Source organism: Quercus suber, unplaced genomic scaffold (assembly GCF_002906115.3).
Source record: "Quercus suber isolate HL8 unplaced genomic scaffold, Cork oak 2.0 scaffold_186, whole genome shotgun sequence".
Taxonomy (NCBI): Eukaryota; Viridiplantae; Streptophyta; class Magnoliopsida; order Fagales; family Fagaceae; genus Quercus; species Quercus suber.
In genome coordinates, this window is record NW_027069644.1 from 424967 (window position 1) to 439021 (window position 14055).

General features: G+C 34.6%; 2 protein-coding genes and 1 pseudogene across 2 annotated transcripts; 2 read left to right on the forward strand and 1 right to left on the reverse strand.

Moving 5' to 3' along the window:
- Positions 1-2144: 2144 nt before the first annotated feature.
- On the forward strand, positions 2145-4164 carry LOC112034181 (7-deoxyloganetin glucosyltransferase-like; annotated as a pseudogene).
- A 7424-nt stretch (positions 4165-11588) lies between these two features.
- Positions 11589-11888, reverse strand: LOC112034183 (caffeoyl-CoA O-methyltransferase). Its single transcript, XM_024066980.1, has one exon. The coding sequence runs from the start codon at positions 11886-11888 to the stop codon at positions 11589-11591; it is 300 nt and encodes a 99-aa protein (XP_023922748.1).
- Positions 11889-12072: 184 nt separating this feature from the next.
- On the forward strand, positions 12073-13709 carry LOC112034179 (7-deoxyloganetin glucosyltransferase). Its single transcript, XM_024066973.2, has 2 exons — positions 12073-12589; positions 12679-13709. Exons 1-2 carry the CDS (start codon positions 12073-12075, stop codon positions 13608-13610), a joined length of 1449 nt encoding a protein of 482 aa, XP_023922741.1. The 3' UTR covers positions 13611-13709.
- Positions 13710-14055: the final 346 nt, after the last annotated feature.

A 14055-nucleotide genomic window follows, 5' to 3' on the forward strand; every position in this document is an offset into this window, starting at 1 on the left:
TGTTGTATTGTCAACTGCAGTGAAAGATCTCATATTGTCCAACACAATCTTTGGAAGCTCCCTCTTAGAGTTATCCACTACCCCTTTTGTGATTTATATCATCCACACTTCTCCCACAGTGTCCTCTGTCTCCATCACTTCAAACAGCCTCAACGACACAACAGCTGTACTACTGGTACCCTTACTATAGCACGATCACTTTAGTCCTTATGTTCATTGCCATTAAAAAATTTCGGTTAACTCCCATGTTTTAATTATGAGTCCGAATTTAGTAAAGATGAGGCGTAAAACTAATATTTTACACCATTCAATGAGTGATTATTATATCAGTATTTTACATAAAATTTAATATATTCTATCTATGATTTTCAAGCTCGGGCCGTTCAAAAAACCATAAAAAAAAAGTTTAAGGTTTTTGAGGTCAGACAGATGTCGAACCGAGATTGAACCGTGTTAATATCATAATTAATTTAATAATTATTTAAAATATAAATATAAATATATATACACATTTTATTAGTAAAAATATAAAAATTGACTAAAATAGTCTAAATAAATATAAAGATCTATCTTTCAAATATATTTTTCATGTCATAACTTTCATAAGACAAATAAGAAATAATATTTCCTAAGCAAACATTAATTGCTTTTGAGTTTTTTTAGTGAGAGATATGAAATATTTCAATATAAATTAATATCGATGTACTGCTTCAATATATATATATATATATATAGTTAGAGCTCAACATTTTTTTTATGCAAACCTATGTCTAAATTATGTTAAGCCATACCTAAGTTCATTTGATAAACTCATAATCTGTTTTTATGAGACCCAATAAAAAGGTTAATAGAGACAATAAATGGTCAAGTATTTTTTGCATAAAACTAAAAAGAAAAGGAAAAAAAATTGAAGCTTCAAGCCTTCAACAGTGGCGGACATTAGGGGGCCGTTGGGAATGATATTTTAAGCAACAGTTTTCAGTTTTTAAATAATATTATATATATTTTTACACATTTTTTCACTCACACGTATTTTCAAAAAATACAAACAACGTTACCAAGCGGACCCTAATTTGTCCACCCACTCAGCTTTTTTGTGAGCCCCAATAAAACTTCAAGAGAGACCCTGACAATTCCACATTTTCCATGATTTTTAAAAGGATTTTACTAATGTGTGCCCTTAGGGTACACATTAATTTTCATTTTTGGAAATTTTTTTTTTCGAGAATTGAAAAAGTAATGACAGTCTTATCAATTTCCGAGAAAATATTTTCAAAAATAAAAAACTTAATGTGTGCCCTAAGGGCACACATTAACCAGACCCTTTTTTAAAAAAAAATAAATAGCAAAAACTAGAAGAGTGGGAGGCAGCTAGGAGCATTGGGGACCGCTCATTTGAATCGAATAGTACAAAATCAAAACTAAAGAAAATGTTAGTATTTGACAGTAGACATTGAGTAAACTAGAGAGAGAAGAAAAATACAAGAAACTAAGAAACAACAAAAAGCAAAAAAAACGAGAGAGAGAGAGAGAAGAAGAAGACTAAGAAGAAACAACAGAAATAACGACAAAGAGGGAGACAAAGAAGAAGAAGTGGTTGAAGTTTCAACAATGGCTATAAGGTGCTGTAACTCTAAGCCAGGTACAGTTTTTTTTTTTTTAAGCTCTTATCTGAACCGTTAGAACCGTCCATGGTTCTCAAACCCGGGCGGTTCAATCTCGGTTCATACGGTTTACTGATTTTTTTTTTCCTTAAGCCGGTTTTTTATTTTAAAAAACCTCTTTAGTAAATGGTACACAGTTACTCGAGTTGAACCGTACGGTTCAGTCCAACTTTCAAAAGTCAAAACTATGTTCATAACAACTTAATACAATTTCGGTACTATCCATACATTAGCTAAAACTCATAACAACTTTAACTGTATTATTATTTCTCATAAGTTTGGCGTCCAAGGAAGAGACTCATATGTTTGGCCTCCAAGCAAGAGAATGTATTTTATAAGATATAATGAATGGGCATATGCGAATCTACGCTTAGTTTCAAGGGGACGGGGATATTTTATTATTTTTTAAGCTTAGGTGTATATGAAAACAAAACTAGTCATACAATAAGATAAACAGACTAGCTATAGGCATATGCATTTTGCGCTCACACACACACTACAGAACGAAGGAGATGGATTCTAAGACACAAGTAGCTGATAAGCCTCATGCAGTTTGTATTCCATGCCCAGCTCAAAGTCACATGAAAGCAATGCTAAAGCTTTCAAAGCTTCTCCACCATGAAGGGTTTCACATAACCTTTGTAAACACTGAGTTCAACCACCAACGTTTTATGAAATCCAGAGGTTCCAACTCCCTAGATGGCTTGTCTGACTTTCGATTCGAAATCATCCTCGATGGCCTTCCTGTTGGGCTTTATGGAGCCTAGTTTATGTTTGATCTGGTTGACGACTCGACCCGACTTGAATAATGTTACGTGGTTTTTAATGGAAGATTTTCTGAGGCTTAGTCCATGGGCTATGGCTTGGGCCGAAAATTTTTTGGCTTGTTTTGTAGCTCATTGTAATCCTATGCGGCAGGATAGAAAAGCCGTTTTTGTGATTAGGGTTTTTGGCTTTTGTGTTGTCAAGTTTTTAGAGAGAGAAAAAAACACTGTAGCCGCACTTTGTATTTTTCCCTGATAATAGTGAAATCTCTGCCACTCCGTAGACGTAGGCAAATTGCCGAACCACGTAAATACTGTCTTGTGCGTGTGATTATTTTTTTTGATGTGTGTTTTCTCTATTTTTTTTGTTTCTCACAGGTTGGAATTTCAATTAAATTCCCAACACTTCCTCCATCAGATATCAACGCCCACCCAAGACATCCCTTTTATTTCTAAATCCATTATGACCAAATTTTTGGCTCCATTTTCTGACGTCCTTGTAAAACTCAACAGTCCAACTTTAGATAGTCCTTCAGTTACTTGTATTGTTTCAAATGATTTCATGTTGTTTACAATTATTGCTACTCAAGAATTCAAAATCCCTATTGTGAAATTCTTCACCAACTTTGCTTGCAGCGTAATGGGTTATCTACAGCTTCCTTCTCTCAAGGACAAGGGCATCATACCTCTTATAGGTATAACAAAAAGTGCAAAATCCAATTGAAATCTTGCATTATTTTTTTGTAAATGATCATTGTATGCTGAAACTTTTTGTCTTTGCAAAGGAGAGCTATTTGACAAATGGGTATCTTGACACAATTATAAACTGGATTCCTGGTATGAGAGACATACGTCTGAGGGATCTCCCAAGCTTAGTATGAACCATTGATCCAAATGATATTGTTTTTAGATTTGCGATTGATGAAGTAGAGAGAGCTCCTAGTGCTTCAGGAATTATTGTTCACACATTCGATGAGTTAGAGCAAGAAGTTTTGCATGCTCTCTCTTCCATGTTTCCTCATGTATATGCTATTGGCCCTCTAGAACCACAACTCAATCACTTATCTAATGATCATTTGGAATCAATTGGGTATGGTTTATGGAAGGAAGAAACCGAGTGCCTCAATTGGCTTAATTCAAAGGCACCCAACTTAGTGATATATGTGAGTTTTGGTAGCACAGCTGTCATGACACCATCGCAATTGGTTGAGATTGGTTGGAGACTTGCAAATAGTAAGCACCCATTTTTGTGAATAATTAGACCTGACTTAGTTGAAGGTGGATCAACAATTTTGTCACCTAAGTTTCATGAGGAAATTAAAGAAAGAGGTCTAATAACTAGTTGGTGCCCTCAAGAGGAAGTGCTTAACCACCCCTCCATTGAAGGGTTCTTGACACATAGCGGCTGGAATTCAACCATTGAAAGTATGTGTGCAGGAGTGCCAATGCTTTGCTTACCATTCTTTTCAGATCAGCAAATGAACTACAAGTACACTTGCAATGAATGGGCCACTGGCATGGAAATTGACTTTGATGTCAAAAGAGAGGAAGTAGAGAAGATTGTAAGAGAATTGTTGTAAGGAGATAAGGGAAAGAAAATGAAGAAAAAGGCCATGGAGTGGAAAAAATTGGCCGAAGAGGCCACTAGTCCACTTGGTTCCTCATCCGTTAACTTAAAAAATTTGGTGAGTGAAGTGCTTTATCAAAAGGCTAATGTACCCTGCTACTCTCCTTAAGCTTAGGATATGTTACTTTACTTGTCTCCTAGATAAGGAAATTATCATAATAATTAAAACTCATTACAAAATTACAATGTTACCTTAATCAAAATTAAAATGAAACTAGAGGAATAAATAATAGGCTTTATAATAACTTATTACTCAAACAATTGGTAGGTATATTCAAATTCATGTTTCCAAAAAAACTAAGTATCAACCCAAACTAAAATCCAACCAAAGCTATAAAAGTTTGATAAGATCTTAGTAACCCGTGAAGAAATGGATTGAATAGAGTAACAGAAAAGATAGATAGAGCATTAGAGAATGAGAGTTAAGAAGATAGTAGAGATAGATGTGAATTAGAGATGAGATTATAGAGAAGATAGGAATGAGAATGTAATTCTTATTATGCATCCAAAAACTGCCTACAACCTTCTGTTTCCCCCTTTTTATACTATTACAGTTCCACATTCTTAACTAACTCCCAGCTAAGCTAACTAACTTCCATGACATCAGCACAACAGCCAATGACAACACACAGTAACTAACTCAACAACTAACTAAATGTCACTACTCACCATTCATCCTCTAATTACAATTAGTACAATTCTCCTAATTACAATTCTTATCAAAGTTAAAGAGAAGATTTTCTGATGGGATATTAAAAAAAAAAAAAAAAAACACAATACCAAAACACATTATAAAAAAAAATTATATAAAAAAAAAAAACCATCAGCCTTAATTATAGTTATAAGAAAGAATAAAAATTCACTGAGGGAGAGAGATAGAGAGGTACTCATTAATTTTAGATATTATCTTAAAAGGTTAAAATTTTTGGTGAATTTATTAAAATTAAAATTTTTATATTTTAAAACTACCCAAATATAATATTTGAGTTTTAATCACTTAAATTCAAATCCTATTGTCCAAACCCAAATGCACCATCATGGTCTTGTATAAGCCATAGCCTACACAAGGTATATTTTTCAGATACATAGTATATTTTTCCCTAGACAATCATGAATCATGCAATACACCTCGCCGGTTGCCTAACTTGACAAATGTGTGTGGCTAATCAATCTGATGTATGAATTTTTTGGGCTTGATTTTGATTTTATCATTTATTTAATTGCTAAAGAACTCGTTTCCCTAACCTGATGGTAATGTGCATTTCCAATAAGCTTAAAGCTAATTTTCTCTCCATTTTCTTTGGATAGTGAACCTGCGGCCCCAACATTTTTTTTAATAATATTTTAGTTGAATTTTTTTTTTCTTAAAGAGGTACGCTAAATGCACACATGAAGAGCCATTGTAGCTCTATAAAACATATTTTAGGACCAAAATATTCTACGACTCAATTAAAATATTAATTTTTTTCTCTTTCTCTCTATCTTTTTTGAGGTTAAACGGAAGTTTTCTCTATCGATCTTTCTCATCTCTCTTCTCTTTATAATAAGATAATGTTCCTCCTCTCACCAAGAATAAAAGTCAAAAACCGAAAAAACAAAGAAAAGATAAAGAAAAGGAAAAAGAAATATTGATTTGGGACGACTGCAAGATTGTAGAGGGGACAAGTTAAAAAATACGAGGAAAAAATAAATAAAAAAGTAAAAATAATTATTTAATAAAATAAAGAAAGGTTAGAGAGTAGGTTAGAGACATGTTAAAAAAGTAGTTAGATCAAATAGAAATGATGTTTTTTCCCCTTTTAAATTTGGGGGAAAGTTTAAAGATGGTCTTGGAGAGAAGTTTCAAACTTTCATTGTATAAAAAGTTGTTAAAGATGACCCCCCCCCCCCCCTCCCCCCCCACTTTAAGAAGAAAAAGATCATTCCATTTGAAATGAATTAATTTCATGGTTCACATTAAATTTTACAAATATAAAGTTTTATGAACTGACTTTAACGTCATTTAAAATTTTAAATGATACAACAACTGTCTATTTACAATTAGATTAAGTATTTAAAATCTTAACAATGAAATTGATGAAACGAAGATAATCATGTTCCCTTCAATTGGGGGAGAGGAGGGGGTTGTAATTAAGGGAATTTGATTATTCAAATTCAATACCCTCTCTCTGTCAATACTATCACATGACATGGAAACCTTAACCCTCCGTTAGGCAAGACATAGGAGTAAGACACCTGACCTACAACTACAACTTGCAAATGGGCCAACCCATGATGCATTTGCCTTATCTTTAAACCCCCACCAAAAAAAAAAGTTTTTGTAATAAATCTGCTTTGCATTATCTAAGTTTTAGACTAAATTAAATGTGCACTCAAAAACTTGATAAACATTGAAATATCCCGGAATTATATCTGTTGGTACTTTATAGTCTTTAAGTTTTACCTGGTTATGTTTTTTTTTTTTTTAGAACCTGGTTATGTTCTGAATATTCTACTTCAGTTGCTAACCTGCCAATGATTTATATCACAAAGTCTAGCCCACAATTTCGCCTCTCTCTTGTGCCACACAAACCAATTGAAAGTGGCTTAATGTCAAACATCCTTATTAAAACAACCCTTAAAATTTCGCAACATGAAAGCTATATGTATGTGTCAGGTGAGTATGATGATATTTTCTGAAAAAGCAATCTACCCCATAACTTAAAAATGGACCATATAATATATGGTACTAAACTGATGCAATTGCCCATCGATTCTAAGATTTATGATTTATTTCATTTTCACAGCACCTTGTTAGGAAATAAAATGGATAATACACTGTATACAATACGCCCATTTGGGCCATTTCTATGACAATCTACCTTGAACTTTTGCTCAGGTGAAATTTTATTACCACAATAATGCATTAACAAGCATTAACAAAAAAGAATTATTTCTTTCTGCAACCTGTTAATACCATTTAAGAAAGTATTACTAAAAAAAATTAGGCAAAAATGCGAAATTGACCCGCTAACTTTCATATTTTTTTCATTTCAGTCTTCTAATTTTGAGTTCTGTCAATTCAGTCCTCTAACTTTCAATTTTTGTCAATGCAGGACTCCGTTACAACTCAATTAGTGGCTGCCATTAGAACTTCTAAAACGATGCCGTTTTGCATTTTTTTTTTAATTCGGAATTAAAATAAAATAAGAAAAATCTATATTAAAAAAAAAAAATTTAAGGGGAACGATGCTTCCCCTGAAATCAAAACAAAAAATCACAATTATGAATCGGTTAAGCAGAAATTGCTGTTCTTGTTCCCGTTAAGGAGGCTCTTGAGCTCGATGCGATCGTTAGAGATCTGCCAAACACGAAGGAAGTCACTAGAGGTGGCGAAGAGGTCGGGCTTGGTGCACTCCCTGTCGAGGATGAAGATGGTTTTTGTCGGCAGGTACGGGTGCTCGAAAGAGAGGTTCTGGTTGAATCGGATCTCGTCGTTGGAGATGTCGAGCTGGACTATCTCAACCCAGTTGCTTGAGGAGGCTCGCGATGGCTATACGGTACTTCTTGTCATGGTGGACACTCCAGTTCATGGCGTAGGCGTGCCATGACACCTCGTACATGTACATTTCTAACCGCTTTTGTTGCTCGTCAGACCCGTCTTGGGTCGGATCGCCTTAAATTTTTTTTTTTTTTCAAAATTTTCTTATTTTCTTTTAATTCCGAATTATTAAAAAAAAAAAAAAAAAAAAAGAAGCAAAATGGTGTTGTTTCAGGAGTTTTAATGGCAACCACTAACTGAGTTGTAACAGAGTCCTACATTGACAAAAATTGAAAGTTAGAAGACTAGATTGACAAAACTGAAAGTTAGAAGACTGAAATTAAAAAAATGTGAAAGTTAGAGAGTCAGTTTTGCATTTTTGCCAAAAAATTATAAACCATTCTCATAGAGCCATCTACGTCTTTTTCCAAATGAAAAAAGTTTGGTTACCAATTAATGGAAAGCCAAAATGAGCCGTAGGACATCATATTCAAAGTTAATTATTTTAATTTATACCAATCAGTAATCACAGTCATCCTTTGAAATCCTTCAATTTTGGTGGGTGGGTTGGTGACCTCGCTGTCCACCAATGATCGATCAATGTGGCAAGTGGCAACATTGTATTCATAACCTATTAGAGCATTCGTATCCAGGAATTCTATCCTATCCTATTTTACCATCCCAAAAACCTATTTTATCAATTACACAGCATCATTTTACAATACATCCAGCATCCCAACTTTTATTTTCCTATTCTACTCATTAAAATAATATATATTATCCACTAAAATATATAACCAAAAAAAAATCTCCTTTCTCTAATTTTCTCTCTCTTCCTTCCTCCCCCGTCTCTCTCTTCTCTACCATGAACAAACCTAAACCCCAACCATAGCAAGAACAACCACATGAAAATGACCACCTTGCCACCACCACGCCACCAGCCAGCAACCACCACCACAACCAAACTCACCACCAACAACAACCATAAGAAACAACCACCAAGAGGAAAAAAACACAAAAAATTGCCAAAAACCACCACCAACCACCACAATCACAAGACACAGCCACAACAGCACCGATCCACAACAGCACCAATCCAAACCTGAAACCTAGCTAAACCCAAGAACAACCCATCAACAAACCTCCACCCCAGGCCGATCACCGTGAGACCCATCAATCATGCACCATCCACGCCGACCACCAAAATCAAAACTCACTCACCTCTGCCGTGAGTCCGTGACCCACCTCGTCGAAATCCACGCCATGAGTTTGTGACCCAGCTCACCACGCACGACCTCACCACGACCCACCTCCACGCCAGCAAACCCACGACCCATACCGTCACCTAACCCAACCCATGCCCACGACCCATACTGTCACCCTCAATCACCCATCCCCACCACCATGAAAACCCTCTATCACATCAAACCCATGAGCTCCACCACATCAAACCCATTTGCCACCGTATCAAACCCTTGATTCAAGGGAAAATAGAGAGGAAAAAAAATGAAAGGGAAGAGAGGGACGAGAGATGGGGAGGGATTGAATGAGTGAACTAAAAAAGAAAAGAAAAGAAAAGAAAAGAGAGAAAGAGAGAGAGGAGATGAGAGTGTGACCGATGAGAGAAAGAAGAATTGATAAAGTAAACAGTGAACCGAATAATATATATATATATATATATATATTTTTTTTTTTACAATTGAGCTACAATGCAATTCTACCTTTAGAATTGCACTGTAACACAATTGCAAATTTTTTTTGGAATACTTGGTATTTACAAGTCCAGATGTTGGGGATTTTTTGGGCCTTTATGCTAAATTTTGCCTACGTATGGCATATGGCATTCCCAATGTGAATGCTCTTAAGTAACCTATATCGGACTTGGAACATTTTATTATACGATGCCATGTGTCTATACATACATATATATATATATATGGGTTTAGCTGGGTTTAAGTTACATCTAGTGTAACTCTAAGCAATGTTACACCAATACACCAACTAATAACTTGCTATTGAATTAATATTTTTAAAATCTCATAGTTAGATTACATGGTTTATATGTTCTTAAAATGCATGCAAATTTTTATGACAATCAGTTATTATTTACTATTTGATCCATAATCTCATCTTTTATGTATTATTTTAAATTACAAAAACTTGAATTTAAACAATGGATTGATGACATGGTTATTGATATCTGATCACCATGAAATTTTACAAGTATAGAGAATATAGGAAGATAATGTAACCCAACGATGAATTTGTCAAAATTTGCATCCAATTAAAAAATATTGAATGGTGTAACTTTAATCAATATTACATCATTGCTTAAAGTTACAACATTGCTTAATGTTACATCTAGTGTAACTTTAACTCAACTATATATAGTTTTATTTTTTGGAAAATGTATAATAATATTGTTAGGGGTTGGGTTATCACGTGCCCTTAGGGCATTTGTCAATAGATCATTTTAAGAAAATTTTGATATCACTTTTATGACAAATATAAAAAGTTGTCAAAAAAGTAAGTTAGTTTTTTTTTTTTTTTTTTTTTTTCATAAAAAGCTTCGAAATTAACTTTTCCCCTAATATTTTACTAGATGCATAAAATTGAACAAAAACAAAGTTCTTAAAACATAAAATCAAATTATGTGCACACACATCAATATCTATATATAAAAACAGAGATCTCATGTGGAAAAGTATGAGATTTTGCCAAGTGGTGCATTTTTTGCAAAGAAAATTGAAATATTTTCAAATGCCACATTAGAGATAAGAACAAAGTAAATGTTGACTTTTTGTTTTGTTTGATTCAATGTTTCAAGACTATTTTAATTAAAAAATAAATATTATTTATTTCCTTTGGTTCAATATTCCAAGACTTTTCCTCCATCACACTTAATTCACCAATTTCACCCCTTACACTTAAACTCCGTTATATATCCCTACCTATAGCCTTCATGACATTCTATGTCAAATACACACAAACAAAAAATGATGTAATTTACCTTCAATTTTTCAATGACACCTACCTATCTCCAACATTATTGTCCCATCTAATCCTAACTCATATGAGTAGGCTACAACCAAGGGAGGAGAATTGCATTTTATATTGAGTGACAACGGCAATTACGATTTTGATGTTAAGGTCAAACATTGTGGGTTTTGTAAATGCTGTAATTGACTGTGAGTGTTTGAAATGTGTATTTCGTTTTAGAATTAAGGAGAAAGAGAAAGACAAATTTTTTATCAAATTTTATTCCACTATATTCCTCCAAAATTGTTTTTTTTTTTTAAATTTTTTATTACTTAAATTGAATAATTATGAAGGATATGTGTGCAATTTATAATTGTTGCTTATTATGATGAACTCATTACTAATTTATAACAATTATGCTATAATATATGTACAACATTCTCCAAAATCATTTTATATAAAATATTACAACATTATCCGTACATCATATTGGCAACTTACTAACATATACTATAAGAGTGAACAGAACCACAATAACTTTTGCCAAGCTTAATAATGTAAGTTTGTAACCAAGTGGACGAATTAAAGTAGTTGAAGGAAGAATGAAACCAGCTAAGAAAGATGAGATGGTTGTTGGTATGTACTATTGCATTGTATACAACGTCCTATGGGTCTGATCATACCATACTACAATGTGTGTGTTTAAGATATTCGATAACAGTACCCATAGGAAAAAGGAAGAAAAGAAAAAAGTTATGAGCATAAACAGCAAAGATTTCTCATTAACCGTAACAATTTTATCTTATTTTGCATTTGGAACTTAAATATATATAGACCATTTAACAATATCACTGAGAGATTGTGACAACAATTTCAAATCAGCACCATCGATAATATGGTAGCTAGTCTTCAATCGTACAGGGTCCTTTCAGTTTGCAATTTGCAAATACAAATGGTAAAATAAAAAATAAAAAAAAAAGGGTGGAAAATTAGAAAAATAAAAAGAGTGTTTTTAATTTTGGTGTGGACCCCCTTCATTTGATCAAACGGCAGATAGTGATGCCATCACCAACAAGAAGCATGCAAATCTCAATCCTAGGGTCAGCAGCAAGAGCCTTGTTGAGCTCCAACACAAAGTTCCTGTAGTACCTCACGTAGTTACGCAGTGGTGCATCATGTGGGGCCACCACAGAGCCATTCCACAGGGTGTTGTCGCCGATCACTCCTCCTACCTTCATGAGCTCAATCAGCCTCTTGTGGTAGTTGAGGTAGTTGTCCTTATCAGCGTCCAGAGGAAGAGAAGAGTCAAAGAGCAGCCGCTGGTTATTTCTCATTTGATTGGCGTCCAAGGAAGAGAAGAGCCAAAGAGCAGCTAGCCGCAAGTTAATTATCTCTCATATGTTTGGCGTCCAAGGAGAAGAGTCATGTTTGGCCTCCAAGGAAGAGAATGTATATTATAAGATATAATGAAAGGGCATATGCATTTTGCGCTCACACACACACTACAGAACGAAGGAAATGGATTCTAAGACACAAGTAGCTGATAAGCCGCATGCAGTTTGTATGCCATGCCCATCTCAAAGTCACATGAAGGCAATGCTAAAGCTTTCAAAGCTTCTCCACCATGAAGGGTTTCACATAACCTATGTAAACACTGAGTTCAACCACCAACGTTTTATGAAATCCAGAGGTCCCAACTCCTTAGATGGCTTGTCTGACTTTCGATTCGAAACCATCCCCGATGGCCTTCCTCCATCAGATATCAACGCCACCCAAGACATCCCTTCTCTTTCTGAATCCATTATGACCAACTTCTTGGCTCCATTTTCTAACCTCCTTGTAAAACTCAATAGTGCAACTTCAGATAATCCTCCAGTTACTTGTATTGTTTCAGATGGTAGCATGCCGTTTACAATTACTGCTGCTCAGGAATTCAAAATCCCTGTTGTGATGTTCTTCCCTCTCTCTGCTTGCAGCGCAATGGGTGTTCTGCAGCTTCCTTCTCTCAAGGACAAAGGCATCATACCTCTTAAAGGTGTAACAAAAAGTGCAAAATCCAATTGAAATCTTGCATTATTTTATTGTATTTAATCATTGTATGCTAAAAACTTTTTGTCTTTGCAGATGAGAGCTATTTGACAAATGGGTATCTTGACACAATTATAGACGGGATTCCTGGTATGAGAGACATACGTCTGAGAGATCTCCCAAGCTTTGTACGAACCATTGATCCAAATGATATTGTTTTTAGAATGGTGATTGATGCAGCAGAGAGAGCTCCTAGCGCTTCAGGAATTATTGTTCACACATTCGATGAGTTAGAGCAAGAAGTTTTGCATGCTCTCTCTACCATGTTTCCTCATGTATATGCTATTGGCCCTCTAGAACCACAACTCAATCACTTATCCAATGATCATTTGGAATCAATTGGGTATGGTTTATGGAAGGAAGAAACTGAGTGCCTCAGTTGGCTTAATTCAAGGGCACCCAACTCAGTGATATATGTGAGTTTTGGTAGCATAGCTGTCATGACACCATCGCAATTGGTTGAGATTGGTTGGGGACTTGCAAATAGTAAGCACCCATTTTTGTGGATAATTAGGCCTGACTTAGTTGAAGGCGGATCAACGATTTTGTCACCTGAGTTTCAGAAGGAAATTAAAGAAAGAGGTCTAATAACTAGTTGGTGCCCTCAAGAGAAAGTGCTAAACCATCCCTCCATTGGAGGGTTCTTAACACATAGCGGTTGGAATTCAACTATTGAAAGTGTGTGTGCAGGAGTGCCAATGCTTTGCTTACCATTCTTTGCAGATCAACAAACGAACTGCAAGTACACTTGCAATGAATGGGCCATCGGCATGGAAGTTGACATTGATGTCAAAAGAGAGGAAGTAGAGAAGATTGTAAGGGAATTGTTGGAAGGAGATAAGGGAAAGAAAATGAAGAAAAAGGCCATGGAGTGGAAAAAATTGGCCGAAGAGGCCACAAGTCCAATTGGTTCCTCATCCATTAACTTAAAAACTTTGGTGAGTGAAGTGTTGTTATCAAAAGGTTAATGTACCCTACTACTCTCCTTAAGCTTAGGATTTGTTACTTTGCTTGTCTTTAAACTCTTTCTCAATTTGGTCTTCCTTTTTTAAAGTTATTTTTTATTATATTTTTTTCAAGGTTTGCCCTTTGTTGTTGTTATTGTTAATGTATTTTTAATAAGAAACGGAATGTACTATTTAAGATATAGACATTTACATTTATTGCACTAGCACTCTCTGACTGAACCCAATTATATTACATTTAAACATAGCATTGAAAAACAAAAGGACATTGAGAAAAATCAATAGCTTTGCTGCTTTGATCTCTACCCATTGTTGCCAAAATATCAGTGTTATTGACTCCATATTTTATTGGCTTTTAAATTTTAACGAAAATTTAAGTCTCGAATAAACTATTTAATAAAATTTGAAGGTGACCCAATTTTGCTTGAAAAATACATTAGGGAGGATT